At 34.6% G+C, this 20,696-nt stretch overlaps 1 protein-coding gene across 1 annotated transcript; it reads left to right on the top strand.

Moving 5' to 3' along the window:
• Window positions 1-274: 274 nt before the first annotated feature.
• On the top strand, window positions 275-4,309 carry LOC100261352 (probable leucine-rich repeat receptor-like protein kinase At1g35710). The gene is given in 3 exon segments (XM_059740421.1): window positions 275-2,041; window positions 2,043-2,757; window positions 3,807-4,309. Coding segments are annotated over 3 exon segments (2,532 nt in total). The 5' UTR covers window positions 275-580; the 3' UTR covers window positions 4,163-4,309.
• Window positions 4,310-20,696: the final 16,387 nt, after the last annotated feature.

Consider the following 20,696-nt stretch of genomic DNA (forward strand, 5'->3'; position numbering starts at 1 on the left):
GAAATTAATAAGGTAAATAAAACATTTATTTTGCAATGATTGACATAACGTTAAAATTTGTAATATTTTTATAATACATATATTTAGAGTTAGAAAATATTATATCATTTTCTAAATACAGGTGAGGTTTTATTATTTCCTAAAATTAATTTAAAAAAAAATTGTGAATATTATTTTTTTATAATATCATTATCGTTTGAGTTTTTATTTTAAAATTTCAAAAATATTAATTATCTTCATTTCCGCTGAATTTCCAGCTGACTTCTTTGACTTGCGTGAGTTGCAGCCGACTTCTTTGACTTGCTTGAGTTGCAGCCGCTGAAACACGAGTTATAAAGGCTGAAACTGGGGCAAAGCAATATTAATCGAAAACAAGAAAAAATGGAGTGGTGTTTCATTACTGGTAGGGCGTTGGTTGGTTTCAATGGTATTGTTATTATATGACATGCTCTTGATCTTATCTTCATTTCCGCTGAATTTCCAGCCGACTTCTTTGACTGGCTTGAGTTGCAGCCGCTGAAACACGAGTTAATAAAGGCTGAAACTGGGGCAAAGCAATATTAATCGAAAACAAGCAAAAATGGAGTGGTGTTCCATTACTTGTAGGGCGTTGGTGGTTTCAATGGTATTGTTATTATATAACATGCTCTTGATCTCATCACCACCTGCTGCTGCTGCTACAACGGAGGCACAGGTGGAGGCTGAGGCCGAGGCTCTCCGCAACTCCACTTGGTGGTGGTACATGGAAAACACGACTTCTCATCACTGCACATGGGAAGGCATCACCTGCAATACGGAGGGACATGTCGTTCGAATTACCTATTCATATATCGATGGTAAAATGGTTGAGCTTAGCAAGTTGAAGTTTTCTTCATTTCCCAGCCTCCTCCATCTCTACGTTAGCCATTCTTCCATCTATGGTCGCATCCCAGATGAGATAGGTATGCTTACAAAACTCACTTACCTCCGTATATCTGAATGTGATGTTTATGGTGAGCTACCTGTTTCACTGGGTAACCTCACTCTATTAGAGGAATTGGATTTGGCTTATAACAATCTCTCTGGTGTCATCCCTTCCTCTCTTGGATATTTGAAGAATCTTATTCATTTGGATTTGAGTTTTAACTATGGGCTCTCTGGTGTCATCCCTCCCTCTCTTGGATATTTGAAGAATCTGAAATATTTAGACCTTAGCATCAATGAAATCAATGGTTCTATTCCTTCCCAAATTGGGAATTTGAAGAATCTTACTCATTTGTATTTGGTTTCTAACTCTCTTTCTGGTGTCATCCCTTCCCCCCTTGCCAATTTAAGCAATCTGGAATACTTATTCCTTAATTTCAATCGAATTAACGGTTCCATCCCTTCTGAAATCGGAAATTTAAAGAATTTGGTTCAATTGTGCCTTAGTCATAACTCCCTCATCGGTGCTATTCCTTCCTCTTTGGGTCATCTTACCAATTTGACTTATTTACATCTCTTCAACAATCAAATCCAGGGTGGCATCCCCTTGTCATTTGGTCATCTTACCAATTTGACAGATCTGTATCTTTGTTATAATCAAATCAATGGTTCTATCCCTCCTATAATTTGGAATCTGAAGAATCTAATCCATCTTAGATTGGATCACAACAATCTTACCGGTGTTATTCCTTCATCTTTGGGTTATCTCATTCATTTACATGAGTTCAACATTAGTGGAAATCAAATCAGTGGTCAGATCCCTTCTTCGATAGGAAATTTGAATAATCTAACTAGACTCGACCTTAGTGACAACTTGATCCATGGAAAGATACCTTCCCAAGTCCAAAACTTGAAGCGCTTAGTATACTTGAATCTCTCCCACAATAAACTCTCTGGTTCCATTCCTACTCTTCTAATATATGACCACATAAGGCCATCACTTGATTTATCATACAATGATTTAGAGGGTCATATACCCTTTGAATTGCAGTCTAAATTTTCCCAAGGTTCATTTGACAATAACAAAGGTTTATGTGGTGACATCAAAGGCTTGCCTCATTGCAAAGAAGAATACAAAACCACACGCATCATTGTTATTTCTTTGTCTACAACCTTGTTTCTTTTTTTTTGTGGTCCTTGGGTTTCTCCTGCTTTCACGGAAGACAAGAAAAATTCAAACCAAGGAAATACCAACAAAAAATGGAGATATATTTTCAGTATGGAACTATGATGGGAAGATTGCCTATGAAGATATCATTAAAGCAACAGAAGACTTTGACATCAAATATTGCATAGGTACAGGAGGCTATGGCAGTGTTTACAAGGCTCAATTGCCTACAGGCAATGTGGTAGCCCTGAAAAAGCTTCATGGATGGGAAACAGATGAGGCAACATACTTGAAAAGTTTTCAAAATGAGGTGCAAATATTATCAAAGATACGCCATCGAAATATTGTAAAACTTCAAGGCTATTGTCTACACAAAAGATGCATGTTTTTGATTTACAATTACATGGGAAGAGGAAGCTTGTATTGTGTATTGAGTAATGAAGTTGAAGCTTTGGAATTGGATTGGATTAAAAGGGTGAATGTGGTTAAAAGCATAGTCCATGCCGTATGCTACATGCATCATGATTGTACTCCACCCATTATTCATAGGGACATATCAAGCAATAATATTCTTTTGGACTCCAAATTGGATGCTTTTCTATCGGATTTTGGCACCTCTAGACTGCTACATCCTGATTCATCTAATCAAACCCTTCTTTCAGGCACTTATGGTTACATAGCACCAGGTAAGTACACACCAGTTTTTCTTTCAGCTTTTACTCTTTCGATATATCTTTTGAACTTTTGGTTGTTTTCGTTTTAATAAGTTTGTTATCTTTGAGATTCGAAGTATTTAGTACAATCATACTTCTTATTATATACTTCATATAAGTCACAAATTATGTTGGATGAAAGGAAAGGAAATATTATTACTAGCCAAACCAAACTTTTTCTACTATTATTACTTATTTCAAAATTATGAAGAGCTTGAAAGTGAATAAATTCTTCTAAATCTTTAATATATTATTTTTCATTATATTTCTCATGCAAACTAAATAATAGCTCCCAACTATATAGATATTCTTCACTTTGGGTCCAAGGAGCCCACATGAATTTAAAAATTGTCTATAAGGTTAAGGGAAACTCATTCATATTTAATGTCAGAACTTTTTGTTTCATATCTATAGTGGGATAACACACTCATCCTTTATGCAAACACAACATCCTATTTATGTCCCATGAGATTGTAGAGCCAAACAAACTTCTACATAATGGTTATAGATTAACTCTAATACAATTTGTAATGACCCACTCGTAACTATGTAGATATTATTTGTTATGGGCCCAAAGGGCCTTCATAGAAGTTGAAATATCTTAAATATATATTTTTTAATTATTTCGTCTAAAGTTCCAAAAAAAAAAAAAAGAAAGGAAATTCTTAATGGTTATTTAAAAAATGTTGTAAAAAATGGTTTGAGATATTTGAGAGTAAGAGAACTTTATATACAAAATACTTATCAATGGTCTCTCAAGCATTTTCTAAATAGTTGTCTTCATTTTCCTAGTAAGTCCCAAATATTTTTAAAATCTCCTTAGAATGGTTTTTCGAAGGTTTCATATAAGTTGTAAAAATTAACATAATTTCATCATAATTTAGAAATAAAATGTAGCCAAATGTCAATGCAATGCTATGAAATATTCTCAACGTTTTATAAGTATGGATAATATGAGAAAACTAAATGAATGTTTCTTGCTCATATGTGTAATATTTTTTTCTTGTTTTGATTCTTAACAGAGCTTGCCTACACTATGGTCGTGACAGAAAAATGTGATGTTTACAGCTTTGGAGTGGTGGCGCTTGAGACAATGATGGGAAAGCATCCAGGAGAACTTTTCACCTTATTGTCTTCCTCATCAACTCAAAACATAATGCTCACTGATATGTTAGATTCACGTCTCCCATCTCCTCAAGATCAACAAGTTGCTAGAGATGTAGTTCTTGTGGTTTGGTTGGCACTCAAATGCATACATTCTAATCCGAGATCTCGTCCAACAATGCAACACATCTCATCAAAGCTTCTTACTCAATCACCATTTCTTGGCCCTTTTCATGGGATTTCACTTTGGCAATTGAATGCTCTAGAAATATAATTAGGTAACTAGCATGTAGCGATGATACCAATTTTGATTTGTTTTCATATTACTAGTTGTGCTCCAAATTTTGTTTCAACTTTGTAATTTTCATAAGCCAAGATGATCTATTATAAATATATTTAGATAGGTGGATGTTAAATTGAATCACTCAGAGTTACCCATATGGTACTTATTAATAGTTTATATCACTTCTATATTTCTTCTTAAAGTAATAGTAGTCCACATCCCATGCAACTCAATTGTATTACTTGACTTGATATACATAATATTGGATGAGATAAGAGATGAGATAACATATCTTATCCTAGGATTGGTTAGCTTTAGGATAGGGTAAATGATCTCATCCATTAATTACCATATATCATGTTCAATCAAATATTCAATAAGATAATTTATTGACCCAGTCTCTTTATATATCCTCTTTACATAGAATACAATAATTCTAAGTTGAGATATATACATATTTCATATATCATAAATTTATTCTTCTTCTATGTTTTTTTTTTTTAAAAAAAAATTGTCAACCTTTTGTATCACTTATTTTTAAAAACAAAAAGTTTTGATTAAAAAATTAACTTTTTAGTTTGAAATAAGAAAGAATTAGAAATATTTTATAGTAAACTATACATGATTAAATTAGTAGAATATGTTTATACTAATTAAATTGATTCATTGTTACAATTTTAATAGGATATTTTCATTTATGATGAAATTTGTTCAAAGAATTGAACCCCAATCAATCCTTTTTTAGATGGGCTCTATATATGTGTGTGTAGGGAAAAAAACAAAATTAAATTAACTTAGTTCAAACTAAATGTTGTTATTATAGTATTTCATTTTCATTCCCAAGTAAAATATTGGAAGAAATTAATATTAGAAAACATACATATGACAACATATTAGAAAATGTTATTTAGACAATATAGAAGTGAAAACATATTGTAGAAGACATCGAAATTATTATTATTATTATTTGTATAAATAGATTACATGATAAGGTTTCTAAAAATCATACTTTATTAAAAATAGTTCATAATAATTTCAAATCCAAACTTTATAAACAGTTCCAAACAAATTTAATCTAGAAGTTGTACATTCTACTTTGCAAATACCTTCGTGAAGTTTTGCTACCTCATCCTCAAGATTAAGAGGATAGTATCATGAATATGCTTTGAAGCATTTACCAAAAGAGTATATATAAGCAAGAAAGCCAAACCTCAATCATCATTTTTGTCATTTAAGTATAGAAAAATAATATAAAAAAAAGCCAAAGGGGTCCTCTTTATGATTTTCTAATAAGCTAGAAGAGCATATTATAAAATTTAAAGAAAACTATATACCCCAGCTACACAAGAAGCATACAATGGGCATCAAAAGGATTTGCTAAATAAAAAGAGAATAGAAAAAACCATTCATTCATTTTAATTCCACCTAATTTACAATGGGTATTCTACTTTCTCTACATGTTGATGACATGATTATCATACGTGATGATGTTGATGGAATTGTAATGTTGAAATCAAACTTAGTTTCTTATGAAGGATTTGAGCTTTCTACCATGCTTTTTGGGTATTGAGATAGCTTATTCTCTAAAAAGTTTCGTCTCTCGTAGTTTAAATACATAGTTGATATTCTCAATTGTACTCACCTTATTGATATTAAGACTATTGATACTCCTCTTGAAGTTAATGTTCATTATTCTTTTTCTGATGGTACATTATTTATGTTTTTCACATTGTTAATCAATTTGTTGCTTCCCTTACTATAGTTCATTGGGTAGTTGTTCTTCATATTCTATGGTATATTAAGGGCACTTTATTTTGGAGCCTTCTACTTCTATCCACTTCCTCTTTGGAGTTGCATGCATATTTTGATACTGATTATGGGTTTGTGATCTTGAGGATCTCAAGTCTATTACTAGATTTTGTATATTTTATTGGGGGATTTGCCTTTTTGTTTTAAAAAGACCAAGAAACAAACTATTGTTTCATAATATTCCATCTACCACTAGAAAGATAGTTTTGTAATGTTGGTTACTTGTTGATATCGGTGTTTCTCTTTCTCGTCCTACTCCTATGTATTGTGACAACAAGAGTGTTATTTGGTTCGGGTTTGTATTTGCAGGTTTAAAAATAAAATAATAAAATTAATGTGAAAATGATTTGATAATAAAATTTTATTCAAGCAAAATTTAAACTAGTTTAGTAATTGAAACTTTTAGTTCTTAAACTAAAGAAACAAAGAGGAACTAATAGTTGTATAGAGATTAGGTCGTCTCCATAAATAACTTAGGATTGACAATATCAGAGGTGGGAACCTAGGGTGTGAGTGTGTAGGATGAAACATATTTTTAGTGTTTTTTTTCTTCCTTTTTTTGGGTGGGAAGAGGTAGGAAATCTATAAATTGAAAAGAAAAAGAACACAGGCTTCTAGATAGGAAAGTCATTGAAATTCCTTCTCTCAAGCTTAACTCACTCACTTGGTCCTAGCCTAGTGCTTGTGGCTTTTAGATCGAGCAAAGGGTTTTGCACCAAAAACATGGTTCTATTTAATAAGAGAATCAACCACCTCAACAAAGGCTCAACTAGATCTAATTTCTCCTTTTGGTCATCTCAATCAAATGATTTAGATGGGTTTATTCTTATGTCAAAAAGTTTGTTCTTATCTAATAGATTCATGACCATGGTTACTCTTTTTGGTCCTCATAACCATTAACTCTGGCATGTGGAGACTCATTTTGGTTCTCATGACCATAGACCTTAGTAGAGCCTTTTTCAACCATAGATAGCTAAATCACGGTGAATCAAACAAAGATACGAGACCTTAGTCCCCTTCACAAACTAAGAAACAAAAACACAAGGATAGAAAAGAAAACACACAAAAATGAATATAGAAACATCAAGTTGAAACAAAAAACTTTATTAAAATTTAAGACCAAAATCTTTATTGAAATTAAAAACAAAAAACTTTACTAAAATAAAAAATAAATTACAAGAATAGGAAAAGAGAGAAAAAAAAACTAACTTATTTTCTTAACACCTTTACTCCAGAAGAAAAGAATGTATCTCCTCTCTAAGAGATAAGGTGCCACCTCTAAGAAAGTCTCCCTGTAAAAGAGACTGCTATCTACAGTTCCCATATTTATAGGTGAAAAATCTCTCTCCTTTTTATTACTTCAAATTTATTCCTCTAAGCTACACCTCTTGCCCATGTAGGTGATGTGGGGAAACTCAAATCTCTTCATTTCCTATTCTAGGATCAAGTTAAGTACATGCAAATCTTCCAAAGCTAAATCCAATGCACAAAGACCAAATTACATTTTTTAAAACAATAATAAGATTCAAAATATGCATTAGAAAACATTATCTAAGATTTTGATGTTCCTAAATCTAGTCCATGTAGTGAAGTTGAAAATCAAAGTTGTTAGAGTCTCAAATACATAATATCTTCCACTTGATGGCTCTTTTTTATCTTAACACACAACAAGTGGGGAGGAAGGGAGGGTGGAGGCTATGGCTCTTGTTTTTTCTTTCTCTCAAGATGGTGGAAGATGGTGGAAGATGGTTCACTTCAAAAAGTGATGGAAACCCTAACCCCTAAGGGGTATTTATAAGGTTCCCTACTTGAGCTTAAGTGACTTGTGCCCACCAAGGGCTTACGCTACTTAATCTAGTAAAAAGTAGGTCCTAAATAATTCAATGTAAAGACTTTATTCACTAACAGTTATGTAACCTTATGTAATTACCAAAATGCCCTTATGCACAAAAGTGGACCTGAAGTTAATCCAAACCTCATAGATTGTGTCATTAAGGTATAAGAGCTCAAGCAAGGACCATTGGAATGGTCCTATAGGATCCAATTCTAAAGTTGATTCAACATCCTATTATAGAGATTCAATTGCACTCCAATACCTTATGTTAATAATAATGAGACATTAAGTGCTCGGGTTCGTGATCTACCATCTATTGCATTCAATCTCCCTACAAATTGGTGTCCATAATCTAATAAGGTGAAAGTTATCAACATCTCAATACTAGCTCTAATATCTTTGAGTTATAGATCTTCCTATTGTGTATTCAACTAACATATCTTAGTTCTCTAAGATCATATGCCAAGTTCCACTTAAGGAATTATTATAGTCATAATTTACATGAACGCATCTCCTTAAGATCACCAAAGAGACACTCTATTTCAATTCCATGAGATATCATGGTGCCTCTATCAAGATACATATTGCTACCAACTTCCACTAATAGCGACCTAATCGATAAGAAATATATGATCAACTTATGATCTCTCACCTATTGGTCAAAGCTACTGCTAACTTTAACACAATCTTAATATTCTCTCAAGGGTGAGAAACAATATAATAAAGAATCTTGGTAGCGTCACGACTACTTCATTGCCTTAAATCATGACTCGTCGTATGTCTTATCCAATGTGTAGCTATATGTACTAGTATACTCACCATGAGAAACCCATCCTAATGACCAAGACCAACCATCTCTTGAATTAGGAGGTAGTGCACTAGAACTTCTAATGGGAAGCCCACAAATTGGTTGTGAATTAGTCATCTACTTGCAAGGAACTCGTGACTTGAATCTTCCATGCAATTGCCAATGTACCCAAGTCATATACAATGCAAAAGATACAGATTAGATTTCTTACAAAGTATAATGTGCGAAATTAAGATATATAAAAGTGAACTAGAAATTTTTTTAATAAACAATAAAATCCAAAAGTTTATTACATCACATCATCCTTTTAAAGGCTCTATCCTAATAAGTAATGTATCGATGTGGTCGTTTTAGTCAAAACATGTCAGTGTAGTATGAATGGTGGTTGCACTTCTTGTTTTGTTAGTGTGGCAACATAATGATGTGATGATTGAACATTTAGGAGCCTTAGGGGCACTATTTGGTATGCAACTTGATGAAAGATTAATTTTTGGAGCTCATGCCTGGTGAAGTTATTAGGATAATGTAGTGAGATGAGTTATGGGGTGCACTTCTTGAAGTGAGAGAAGACGCTTTATTAAGGGGAAGTGTACTAAGTTATTGGTGACAAAATTGCGCATTAATGAATATTGATATGCATTTGATTTATTGTTGAATGAATAATGCACTAATGGTTACTAGTTTTGTGAGCACTATACATGTTGGGATAAGGTGCGCTTGAATGGTGCATAGCTTGATAGAGGTTCTGCTAGTGCATAATAGGAGGTACACTATGTAGCCTAACTCTTAGGTGAGCAATCTAAACCTTTACTCAATGGTGTACACTTTAAGTGCACTTCTCCAAGTGTACAATGTGGATTGATGCCTTTAGAGTGCACAACCTACAAAGGGTTCTCCTATGTTGGGTGTGCCATTGTTGGATGCCTAAGAAATGTGCACTATTTAACCAAGCGCAATTTGAGAAGAGTTCTTTAAGTGTGTAATATGGTGGCTTCCTAAACATGCAATCTACACTATCACTTAAAGTTGCGCTATTGAAGTGCTCTCTAAGTGTAAAATATTGTTTATCACCCTTAGAGGGTGCTATTCTCATCATATTTCACTGAGTGCATAATTTATAGCTCTTAGTGTGTTATTGGTGATAGTGTTGGGAAACCTAAATATCTCTATTCCTTGTCCCTAGATCTTGTGGGGTGCATGCATCTATCCCTAGGCATCTTTAAATCTATCATAGTGAGTAAAATGGCAATAAAAATCATCATTAATTATAGATCTAGATATGTAGTACTCATACTTGGATCTGGATGTTCCTAGATCAATTCCACGTGGAAAAGAAAAAGTTTAAAGGTCTCATACACCCAAGATCTTTCATCCGAAGACTTGAACCACGATCTTGGCATTCCAAACTATGGGTAATGGAAAGAAAAAAGCTTTAGCTCTCTTTTTCTTTCTAAAAGTGGAAGACGACTAATTGAATAAGGGGGTATTTATAGCATTGTCCACTGGGCTTAAGTGACTTGAGCCTATCAAGGCTTGGGTCACTTAATCTAGCCCAAAAGGGTCATCTTGATTTGGTAAGAAAGTATTTATATAACCCTATGTTCTTTAAGAATCCCTTTAACCATCCTGAAGAAACTGGCAAGGTCCTCAAGACCATATAAAATCCGATGTTCATAATAGTCCTAAGGGTAGCTTCTTTAAGTTAACCTGCCCTTATAACCAAATAATCCTTGTAGACTAAAAATAGAATATCAAAGTCCCTACTAATAGACACATGTTGTTATTGCAACACATTATCTAAAGATAAAGTATTAAACACTTGGTCTTCTAACTCTTCTAATACCACCTCTAATACGCCACTATTTTTTTTTGCTAGGTTATTCATAAGGATTAGCTAGCTCTACTTAAACTAGCTTCTATGCAAGTACATAGTTATTATATCTGGAATAATACTAAGTCCAAATGATTAGTTGGGTTTTGTCCAAAGTGATAATAAATAACCAATATGATATATGTAACAAAGAAAATAACCATGCATATGACATAATTGTGCATTCAAGGCAATTGGTAATTAATTTAGCAAAAATCTAGTGCTCTCAAACTACATGTCCTTTTGCAAAGTATCCTAGTATCATAAGAATCAAGCTTACGTGGGGCATATCATGACCTTATTACTAGTTAGAGACTCTCTCAAATTGATCTTCCTGTCTTAAACATGAAGGTATATAAAGCTAAGATCAACATACTTTCTAAATTTGGCCTATGGACAATGCAAACAGGACCACATGGGGGTGATTCTACTACTTCATATGCAATGTCAAGTGTATAACCATTGTTCTTGAACTATTAATGTCACCAAGTAAAGAACCTCATTGAAGCGGTGGTCACTCCCACTGCAAACATGTCTAATATAATTTTCTCTAGAAGTGTCATTTATGATTGAAGGTGAAAACATTTTTTTTATTGTTCCATGATATGGTCTACTCAAGAAAGGATCATATATTTTAGGCATGTATTCTTTTTTAGTGCATCATTACACAATCTAGTTCTTTTTTCCAATACATCTTGAAAGGGTGGTGATGAACCCAAATCAAAATGGGCTTGACAATGGAGGTCGTGGGCTTGCTTAGAACCCTCTCCCACTTAATATTTTAAGATAGATAAGAACATTTTAAATCCTTAGTAATTACTTTGATGAATAAATTATCTATTTTTGAGAATTTCCAAAAATATTTATTTCATAATTGGAAACCTAGTGTAATAAGAGAATGAATTCTCTTTCTCTTACACAAATCCAATTAATAAATATTTTATCTTGGAAATGTTTCAAAAAAAATTTATTTCCATCAAATTACTAAGCCTTTTGGTAATAATCTTTTAATGATAAATTATCTCTAATGAAAATTTCCAAATTGGAAACTCTAGTGAAATAAGGAAATTAACAATTTATGAGATTTTGAAAATCTTGAGAGCACCTTATCTACTAAAGGAAATTTTTCTCTCATATTTAAAATTCCTCACAAATTTACTCTCCTTGTCCTTGCACCTTTCCAATTTAATAAATACTCTCATGAAAACTTCATAAGAATTTATTCCATTAAATACTACCAAAATCACAACCTCTTAGTAATTCCTTAATTTAGGATCACCCATAAAAAATCAAAAGTCCAATAGGGAACACCCAAAGGGGGGATGAATGGGTGTTTTTAAAATTTAAAATAAATATTTATATATATTATCCTCAAATTTTATCCTAAGAGATCCCAAGGATACCTTGTATAACCAAATGAATTATACTTGAAATCTTTAAGAATTAAAATATAGTTTTAATCTATTAGGGATAACCTACAAGTTGTTAGGGATAACAATGATAATCAAGTATTCAAAGATATAGTAATGACATTAACAGATATGCAATGGGCATCGAATTTTTACATGGAAAACCCCCCACATTAACTATGGAGATAAAAAACCATGACGTCTAAGACCCACTAATCTAAATCCATTATATGAAATCAAGTTACACAGATTTACCTGGCTCCTTTACCCTAAAGACTTGCTCTTCAGTACCTACAACTTGAACCACATCTACGATGTAGCAACCTTTGATTGCTCCAATGAATACACTTCAGCCTTGTTGAAGGGATGAAGGTCTTCAAACCAAGATTCAAATATCAAATCCTTGAATGAGAGATTATGAATGTTGTGGCCCTTTAGGCTTTCACTCTAGGAGACTCCATTTTGAAATCTCTTTAAACTCTCTATGATCTCTTTTCGATCTCTAACCCTTAAGGGATTATAAGGAGGTATACATAGGAGTAAATCTCAAAGAGGTTTGGTTTTAAAAGACTTCCAAATCAAATTTATGTGAAAGAATCTTGGCTGAAAATTCATTACCTCTCAAGCCCACTTTGGTGGGTTGATCACTGCTCCTTGCTTGAGTGATTACTACTCAAAAAGTGTTATTTTATAGCTTGTAATTAACTCTTTTAAACATTTTTGAGTAGTAGTTATTACCTTTTAACTCAATTGGCATGTTAAGGACCCTTGCAATCGTTTTTAATCAAATTATGTTAAGTTTTGGTGTTTTTGATAGCTTTTTTATCACCAAATCAATCTAAGAATGAGGGAAATCTTTGTATAGTTCATGGCAAAGCAAGTTGAAGCTCAAATTCCTGCAAAAACTAAGCTTTGGAGCTTCATAACCCTTTGCCAAAATCAAATGAGGATGCAAGGAAGAAAAACACAGAAGAAATCAACCATCCAGCAATTTCGCAAGTTATGGAATCCAACTTGCGAAATTTTCGCAACTTCCGAAATAGGAAGAGAAAGGAATCACTGCACGACATAGAGCTAATAAGTTATAGGACAATTACGCAACTTGCGAAATGGATTATTTCAACTTGCGAAATTTTCGCAAGTTGCATTTGAACTTGTGAAATCCACCTGTAATTTGAGATATTTGCTCACCGACTCCATTTGATATTTATCTTCAGATATTTGTGTGTAAATCCTTATTTTCTCCTTGTAACCCACCAATGACAAGTTTTCTTGGTTGGGAAGTTAGTAGGAGGGGTGAATAGCCTCTCTATATAATATCTATTGTAATTTTTCTTTTAAAAGGATCTCTCAGGAGTTTTTCTCGGAGACAACACTTTGTATAGTTTTTCAGAAAGTAATACATAGAGCTTTGCTCTGCCTTACCTTCTCATTTTGTTTTCTCGTTATTTTTATTTCTAGAAAATTGAACTCTGAGGATGTTTTCCCAAAGGATGAGTGGCTAGGCTTTTTATTTCTTGGAGTGAAGGAAGCTAGGTAAGGTTCCAAATGCAAAAGTGGAAGTTTTGTTATTTTAGTTTTTAATGAAGAGAAAGTGTGACTCGTTAATGGTTTTTATCTTTTTAGTTAACTTAAAATCCCTTAAAATCACCTAGGCCAACACTTGGTAAGGCAAGTGGTCTCCGTCCATTGAGATACACTAGTTTATCTCTTGCGAGCTTTTAGGAGGTGGTTTAAAGGTAGGATTATCTAGAATAGCCAACACTTGGTAAGCTTTTGGACTCCCAAGAGACATCCATTAGTTATCTCTTGTGAGCTTTTGACGGGTAATCCAAGGTTAAGGATCACCCTGAATGGCCAATACTAGGTGAGAGGTATGAACCATTGCAAGATGATTCAGTGATAGGGATTTAGTGTTTGAAACCATTAAGGGGAAGCATCTGTACCACACCGGTTCGGGAAATAACTATATGTTAAATCCCCAATGCGAGGAAAAGATCCAAGTGACCAGAATATCCTTTTTTGTATGACGAACTTGAGCCTGGTGATCTAAAACTCCAAGAAGCAATTTTCTTTATAAGTAATTTCAGTTACTTTATTTTTTGTTTCACTTAAAACCAATCTTTTCAAACATATTTATGTTTTCTTTTAAAGCTAACCTTGAAAAAAAAAAGCACCAATTCAGTTTTTGAATTAATATCAGTTGTAATTTGAAAACCCATCCCTGTGGACGATCTTAGAGCCACTATGCTATGCTAGCTAATGCTACCCTAGTATATGAGGAAATAGGTTTATAAATTTTGTTGATTACTCCTGTCTGAGGACCGAAATCATAGTACACCAGTTGATTAAACACTAATCAACAAGGCATACACTAGCTGGGCACGAATTAAATGGCGTCATTGCCGGGGATGGTGCCAACTTTATAGTGATATAACCTTTTCCAAAACACTTGTGATCTTCATCACAAGTTTGGTGATCTTCATCACAAGTTTGGTGATTTTTCTTTTCTTTTACTAACTATTTTTAATTGTTTCTTTTACTTGTTCATATTTTAGCCTATCTTTTAATTTAGTTTTTAGTTAATCTTAGTTTTTTTTTTTTTTTGTAGTATTGTTTTCTTTGTTTTTGTTACAGTTGTTACTAGTTGTGTATGCCATATTGGATACGAGGCAGTGGAGGAAGACTTGTAAAAATTGAAACACCTCACTAAACAGAGTTGGAATTGTGCTTGAACATCATGGAAGCTACACCTGAAGATCAACATAGTCACCATGGTCAACAGGACAATCCCAATGCATTCAGATCAATGAGGGACCGCATGCATACACCTCGTATGAGTGCACCATCATGCATAGTGCCTCTTACAGAGCAGCTAGTAATCAGACTGCATATTGTGCCACTTCTACCTACTTTCCATGGGATGGAAAGTGAGAATCCCTACGCGCACATCAAAGACTTTGAAGATGTTTGTAATACATTCCAAGAGGCCGAAGCTTCAATTGACTTGATGAGGCTAAAACTATTTTCTTTCACTCTAAAGGATAAGGCCAAGATTTGGCTTAATTCTTTAAGGCCAAGGAATATCCGAACTTGGACTAATTTGCAAGCTAAATTTCTCAAGAAATTTTTTCCTACTCATAGGACCAATGGCTTGAAAAGGCAAATTTCAAACTTCTCAGCTAAAGAGAATGAGAAATTCTGAGTGTTGGGAGAGATACATGGAAGCTATCAATGCTTGTCCTCACCATGGCTTTGATACATGGCTATTGGTAAGCTACTTTTATGACGGTATGTCGTCCTCAATGAAGCAACTCCTAGAGACTATGTGTGGAGGAGATTTCATGAGTAAGAATCCGGAGGAAGCCATGGATTTCTTGAATTATGTTGATGAAGTTTCAAGAGGACGGGATGAACCGAACAAGGGAGAAGTGGGAAAAATGAAGTCTCAACCAAATGATCCTAAAGTTAAGGTTGGGATGTATACCTTGAACGAAAATATTGACATGAAAGCAAAAGTTGGAGCTATGACAAGAAGATTGGAGGAGCTAAAACTAAAAAAGATACGTGAAATGCAAGCCGTTTCTGAAACACCAATGCAAGTTATGCCTTGTTCCATTTGTCAATCTTATGAGCACTTGGTGGAGGAGTGTCCTACAATTCCAGGTGTTAGAGAAATGTTTGGGGATCAAGCGAATATCATTGGACAATTCAAGACCAATAACAATGCTTCATATGGAAATACCTGCAATTCAAATTGGAGGAACCATCCAAATTTCTCCTGGAAACCAAGAGCACTTCAGTACACGTAACCAGGCCAAGCATCTCAACAAGCTTCAAATCTTGAGCAAGCAATAGTGAATCTAAGCAAAATCGTGGGAGATTTTGTTGGAGGCCAGAAATCTATCAATGCTCAACTCAATCAAAGAATTGACAGTGTAGAGAATACATTGAATAAAATGATGGATGGAATGCAAAACGATTTATCTCAAAAGATAGATAATCTCCAATACTCAATCTCAAGGCTCACCAACCTTAACACAGTGCAAGAGAAGGGAAGGTTTCCTTCTCAACCTCACCAAAACCCCAAGGGTATCCATGAAGTGGAAGCTCATAAGGGAGAATCTTCACATGTGAGGGACATCAAAGCCGTGATCACTCTGAGGAGTGGTAAAGAGGTTGAGCTACCAACACCCAAGCCACATGATGAAACAAAGAGTGAAAAAGAGACAGAGAAAATGGAGGAAATCAAAGGAAAGAAGAAATGAAGCAATGGAAGGAAAGAGGACCATGATTCAATAGTGAATGAAGATCCAGAGAAGATAGTTATCAATGGAGATGTGATGAAGAAACACATGCCTCCACCTTTTCCTCAATCTTTGCATGGGAAAAAGGGAATCAGCAATGCATCAGAAATTCTTGAAGTATTGAGGCAAGTGAAGGTCAACATCCCATTGCTAGACATGATCAAACAAGTGCCGACTTATGAAAAATTCCTGAAGGACTTGTGCACTATCAAAAGAGGGTTGAATGTGAATAAGAAAACCTTCTTGATTGAGCAAGTAAGTGCCATCATACAGTGCAAGTCTCCAGTGAAGTACAAAGATTCAGGCTGCTCTACCATCTCAGTGATGATTGGAGGGACTTTAGTGGAGAAAGCTTTGTTGGACTTGGGGGCAAGTGTGAATTTGCTACCATACTCTGTCTACAAGCAATTGAGACTTGGTGAATTGAAGCCAACATCAATCACTCTATCTCTAGCAGATAGATCAGTGAAGATTCCAAGAGGGATGATTGAAGATGTCTTAGTTCAAGTTGACAATTTCTACTATCCAGTGGATTTTTTTGTTCTTGATACGGACCCAATTGTCAAGGAAACGAATTATGTTCCTATCATACTTGGAAGACCATTCCTAGCTACATCAAATGCAATCATCAATTGTAGGAATGGACTCATGCAACTCATGTTTGGGAACATGACATTGGAACTCAATATCTTCTATATGTCCAAGAAGCCAATCAAGCTGAAAGAATAAGAAGGTCCAAAAGAGGTGTGCATCATTGACACTTTAGTGGAGGAGCATTGTAATTAGAAAATACAAGAGAAGTTGAATGAAAGTCTTAGGGATCTTGATGAAGGGTTGCCTGAACCCTCAAATTTGCTTGCTACTCTACCAGGTTAGAGGAGGATAAAAGAAATTCTACCTTTGTTCAATGAGGAGGAGATACAAGAAGCTGTTAAAGAGAAGGCCCCAAAGCTTAGTTTGAAGCCATTACCCACGGAGTTGAAGTATGCATACCTAGAAGAGAATAAGAAGTGCCTTGTTGTTATATCTTCATCTCTTACCACTCCTCAGGAGGAGTGTTTACTTGAAGTTGTCAAGAGATGTAAGAAAGCAATAGGATGGCAAATATCTGACTTGAAAGGTATCAGCCCTTTAGTCTGTACGCATCATATGTACATAGAAGAAGAAAATAAGCCAATTCGTCAACCTTAAAGAAGATTGAATCCTCATATGCAAGAGGTGGTGCAAACTGAAGTTCTTAAGCTACTTCAGGCCGGTATTATCTACCCCATATCAGATAGCCCATGGGTGAGTCCTACTCAAGTAGTGCAAAAGAAATCAGAGATCACAGTAGTGCAAAATGATAAGGGAGAAGAAGTTGCTACACGCCTCACTTCAAGTTGGAGGGTGTGTATTGATTATAGAAAATTGAATGTTGTGACAAGGAACGATCATTTTCCATTGCCATTTATTGATCAAGTGTTGGAGAGAGTCTTAGGCCATCCTTTCTATTGTTTCTTGGATGGCTTCTCCGGGTATTTTCAAATAGAAATTGATGTTGAAGACCAGGAGAAAACCACTTTCACATGTCCATTTGGAACATATTGATTCGTGCCCAATTGGTGTCTCAGCTGATTCGTGTCCAGCTGGTGCTCCTTGATTGAGGGAGTAATCAACAAAATTTATAACCTATTACACCATATACTAGGGTAGCAAAGACAAAGCTACTATAGCATAGTGGCTCTAGGATCGTTCACTGGGATGGGTTTTCACTTCACAAATGATGTTAATTCAAAGTTGAATTGGTGCCTTTTCATTTCAAGGTTAGCTTTAAAAGAAAACATAAAGATGTTTGAATGAAAAAGGATTGGTTTTAAGCTAACCAAAAATAGTAACTGATTTTACTTACAAAGGAAAATGTTTCTTGGAGTTTAGATCACTAGGCTCAGGTTCCTCATACAAAAATGAGAGTTTAGGTCACTTGTTTCTTTTCCTCGCATTAGAGAATTAACATATAGTTAATTCTCTAACCGGTGTTGTACAGATGTTTCCCATTAATGGGTTCAAACACTAAATCCCTCTCACTGATGCATCTTGCAATGGCTCGTGCCTCTCACCTAGCATTTGCCATTCAAGGTGATCTTTAACCTTGGATTACCCGTCAAAAGCTCGCAAGAGATAACTAATGGATGTCTCCTTGGAGTCCAAAAGCTTACCAAGTGTTGGCTATTCTAGAAAATCCTACCTTCAAACCACCTACCAAAAGCTCGCAAGAGATAAACTAGTGCATCTCCATGGACGGAGATCACTTGCCTTACCAAGTGTTGGCCCAGGTGATTTAAAGGCGTTTTAAGTTAACTAAAAAGATAAAAACCATTAATGGGTCACACTTTCTCTTTATTAAAAACTAAAACAACAAAACTTCCAATTTATGCATTTGGAAACTTACCCGGCTTTCTTCACTCCAAAAGACGAAGAGCCTAGCCTCTCATCCTCTGAGGAAAAATCCTCAGAGTTTGATTGGCTAGAAAGAAAACTAACGAGAAAACAAGAATATATATGAAAAACAGAGCAAGTGCTCTGTTCGTTGATTCTATATATGATATATCTATATCTTTTACAGTGGATGCAAGGGAATATATATAGAGACGTTTTTCCAACCTTCCTAACTAAGAAATCTTATGGTTGGTGGATTACAAGGAGAAGAATGGAAATTTATACAAAAATATCTGAAGAAAAGATCTAAAAGAGTCGATCACAAATATCGGGAAACTTCAGGAGAAATTCCAGAGCACTGTGCAAAATGGCTGCGAAATCATTTCGCAACAAAAGGGTGATTTCGCAGCCGTGTAAAATTCTTTCTTCAACTTGGAGTGATTGGCTTCCAATGGCTGTAACTCCTTCATTTCAACTCCGAATCATGCACCGTTTGAAGCATTGGATTGTTGACTTCCTGAGCTTCGAAAAGAAATATAGCATACATAAATTGGACTCCAGAAAGTGCTCCAAAAGTGGCTGACATGACTGTCATCAAGAATGCTTCATGGCAGATTTCTCTTTGCTTCCCCTCCTTGCATTCCGGATTTGCTTATGGCAAAGGAATTCAAAGCTTTGGTTCTTCATGTTTTTGAGCTTTCCATTGCTTTGCCAAGGATTCCAAAGAACTCTCCTCAATCTCATATTGCTTTGGTGATCAAAAAGGCTATCAAAACACCAAAACTTTACACAAATTGATTAGAAGTGATTGCAAGGGTCCTTAACATGTTAATTGGGTTAAAAGACAATATCTACTACTCAAAAGTGTTTAAAAGAGTTAATTACAAGCTATGAAATAGCACTTTTTGAGTAGTAATCACTCCCCCCAACCGACATATTGCTAGTCCCTTAGCAATGAAGGAGAGAAAAATAAAAATAATCATTACTATAATTTACAACATCATGCTGATCAAAAAACAATTTTCAAGTGGCATGATGTGATCTAACTCTCACATGGAACATTAAAGAAATAAAAATCAAACTTCAACAAGAGTTATTAAATAACTTGTCTAATCACAATTCATAAAGAGAAGGCATTATGCAAATTTAAGCTTTAAAAGAGTTTCCACTCCCAAAGGGTCAAACCTTACTCTTCCACAAAAATCTAAGTGTTATTTATTAGCTTCCGAATATAGTATGTCAAACTAATCTCTCCCCCCAACCTAGTTCTTTTTCAAAGCTTAGCAAACTGATCAACCTCTAATAGGTTAGGAACGCACCTCTTTTTTCACAATTTTTTCATTGTAGGAGTACAAGGCTTAAAGGTATTCTTTTTTAAATTGTCCATGTAACGGGGGTCCATCGATGACTCCCAACCAATTAAGGTTTAGGGCATCAAGGTTTAAGGATCTTTCAACCACTAACTCCTCGGATTTTACCCCGGACTTTTGAGAATGAATTTTAATACCTAAGCACCTACAGTATGTTAAACTCCACCTATCCACCCTTGTAACGAGCATTGAGGTCGGTGACTCCCAACCAATTAAGGCTTAGGGCACCAGGTTTTAAAGATTTTCACCATATACCCCTCAGACCTTGCTCGGGTTTCAAGGCAAGCAAACATTTTTTCTTTCTTTCTTTTTTTTCTTCAAAGACTCATTGGCCTTTTACAAGGTGTCCCAACACTATTAAATAAGGTCAAGGTACCAAGTCTAAAATTTTCCTAAGTCAAGAGGGAAATAGTTTTTCATCTTATACTCGGAACCTATTGTGCACAGTGTGTGAATAGCTTAAAGTGGAAGAACTAAGGTTGAATTCAATAGAAGTTTCAACAATTCATCAACTTTAGTAAGCATAATACAAAATCTAAGTCAAGTAAAAAGACTAAAATTCAATTTCTCCCTTTTCATTTTGAAAATTTTTCCTTAATAACCATGGAGAGTAGAAAAAAAATTTTAAATTAAGCAAAAAGCAACTAAATTACCAAAATAATTTAGCATTATTAACAATACTTACTTCCTCAAATCTCCCCCC

The sequence above is a fragment of the Vitis vinifera genome, chromosome 10 (genome assembly GCF_030704535.1).
Source record: "Vitis vinifera cultivar Pinot Noir 40024 chromosome 10, ASM3070453v1".
Classification (NCBI taxonomy): domain Eukaryota; kingdom Viridiplantae; phylum Streptophyta; class Magnoliopsida; order Vitales; family Vitaceae; genus Vitis; species Vitis vinifera.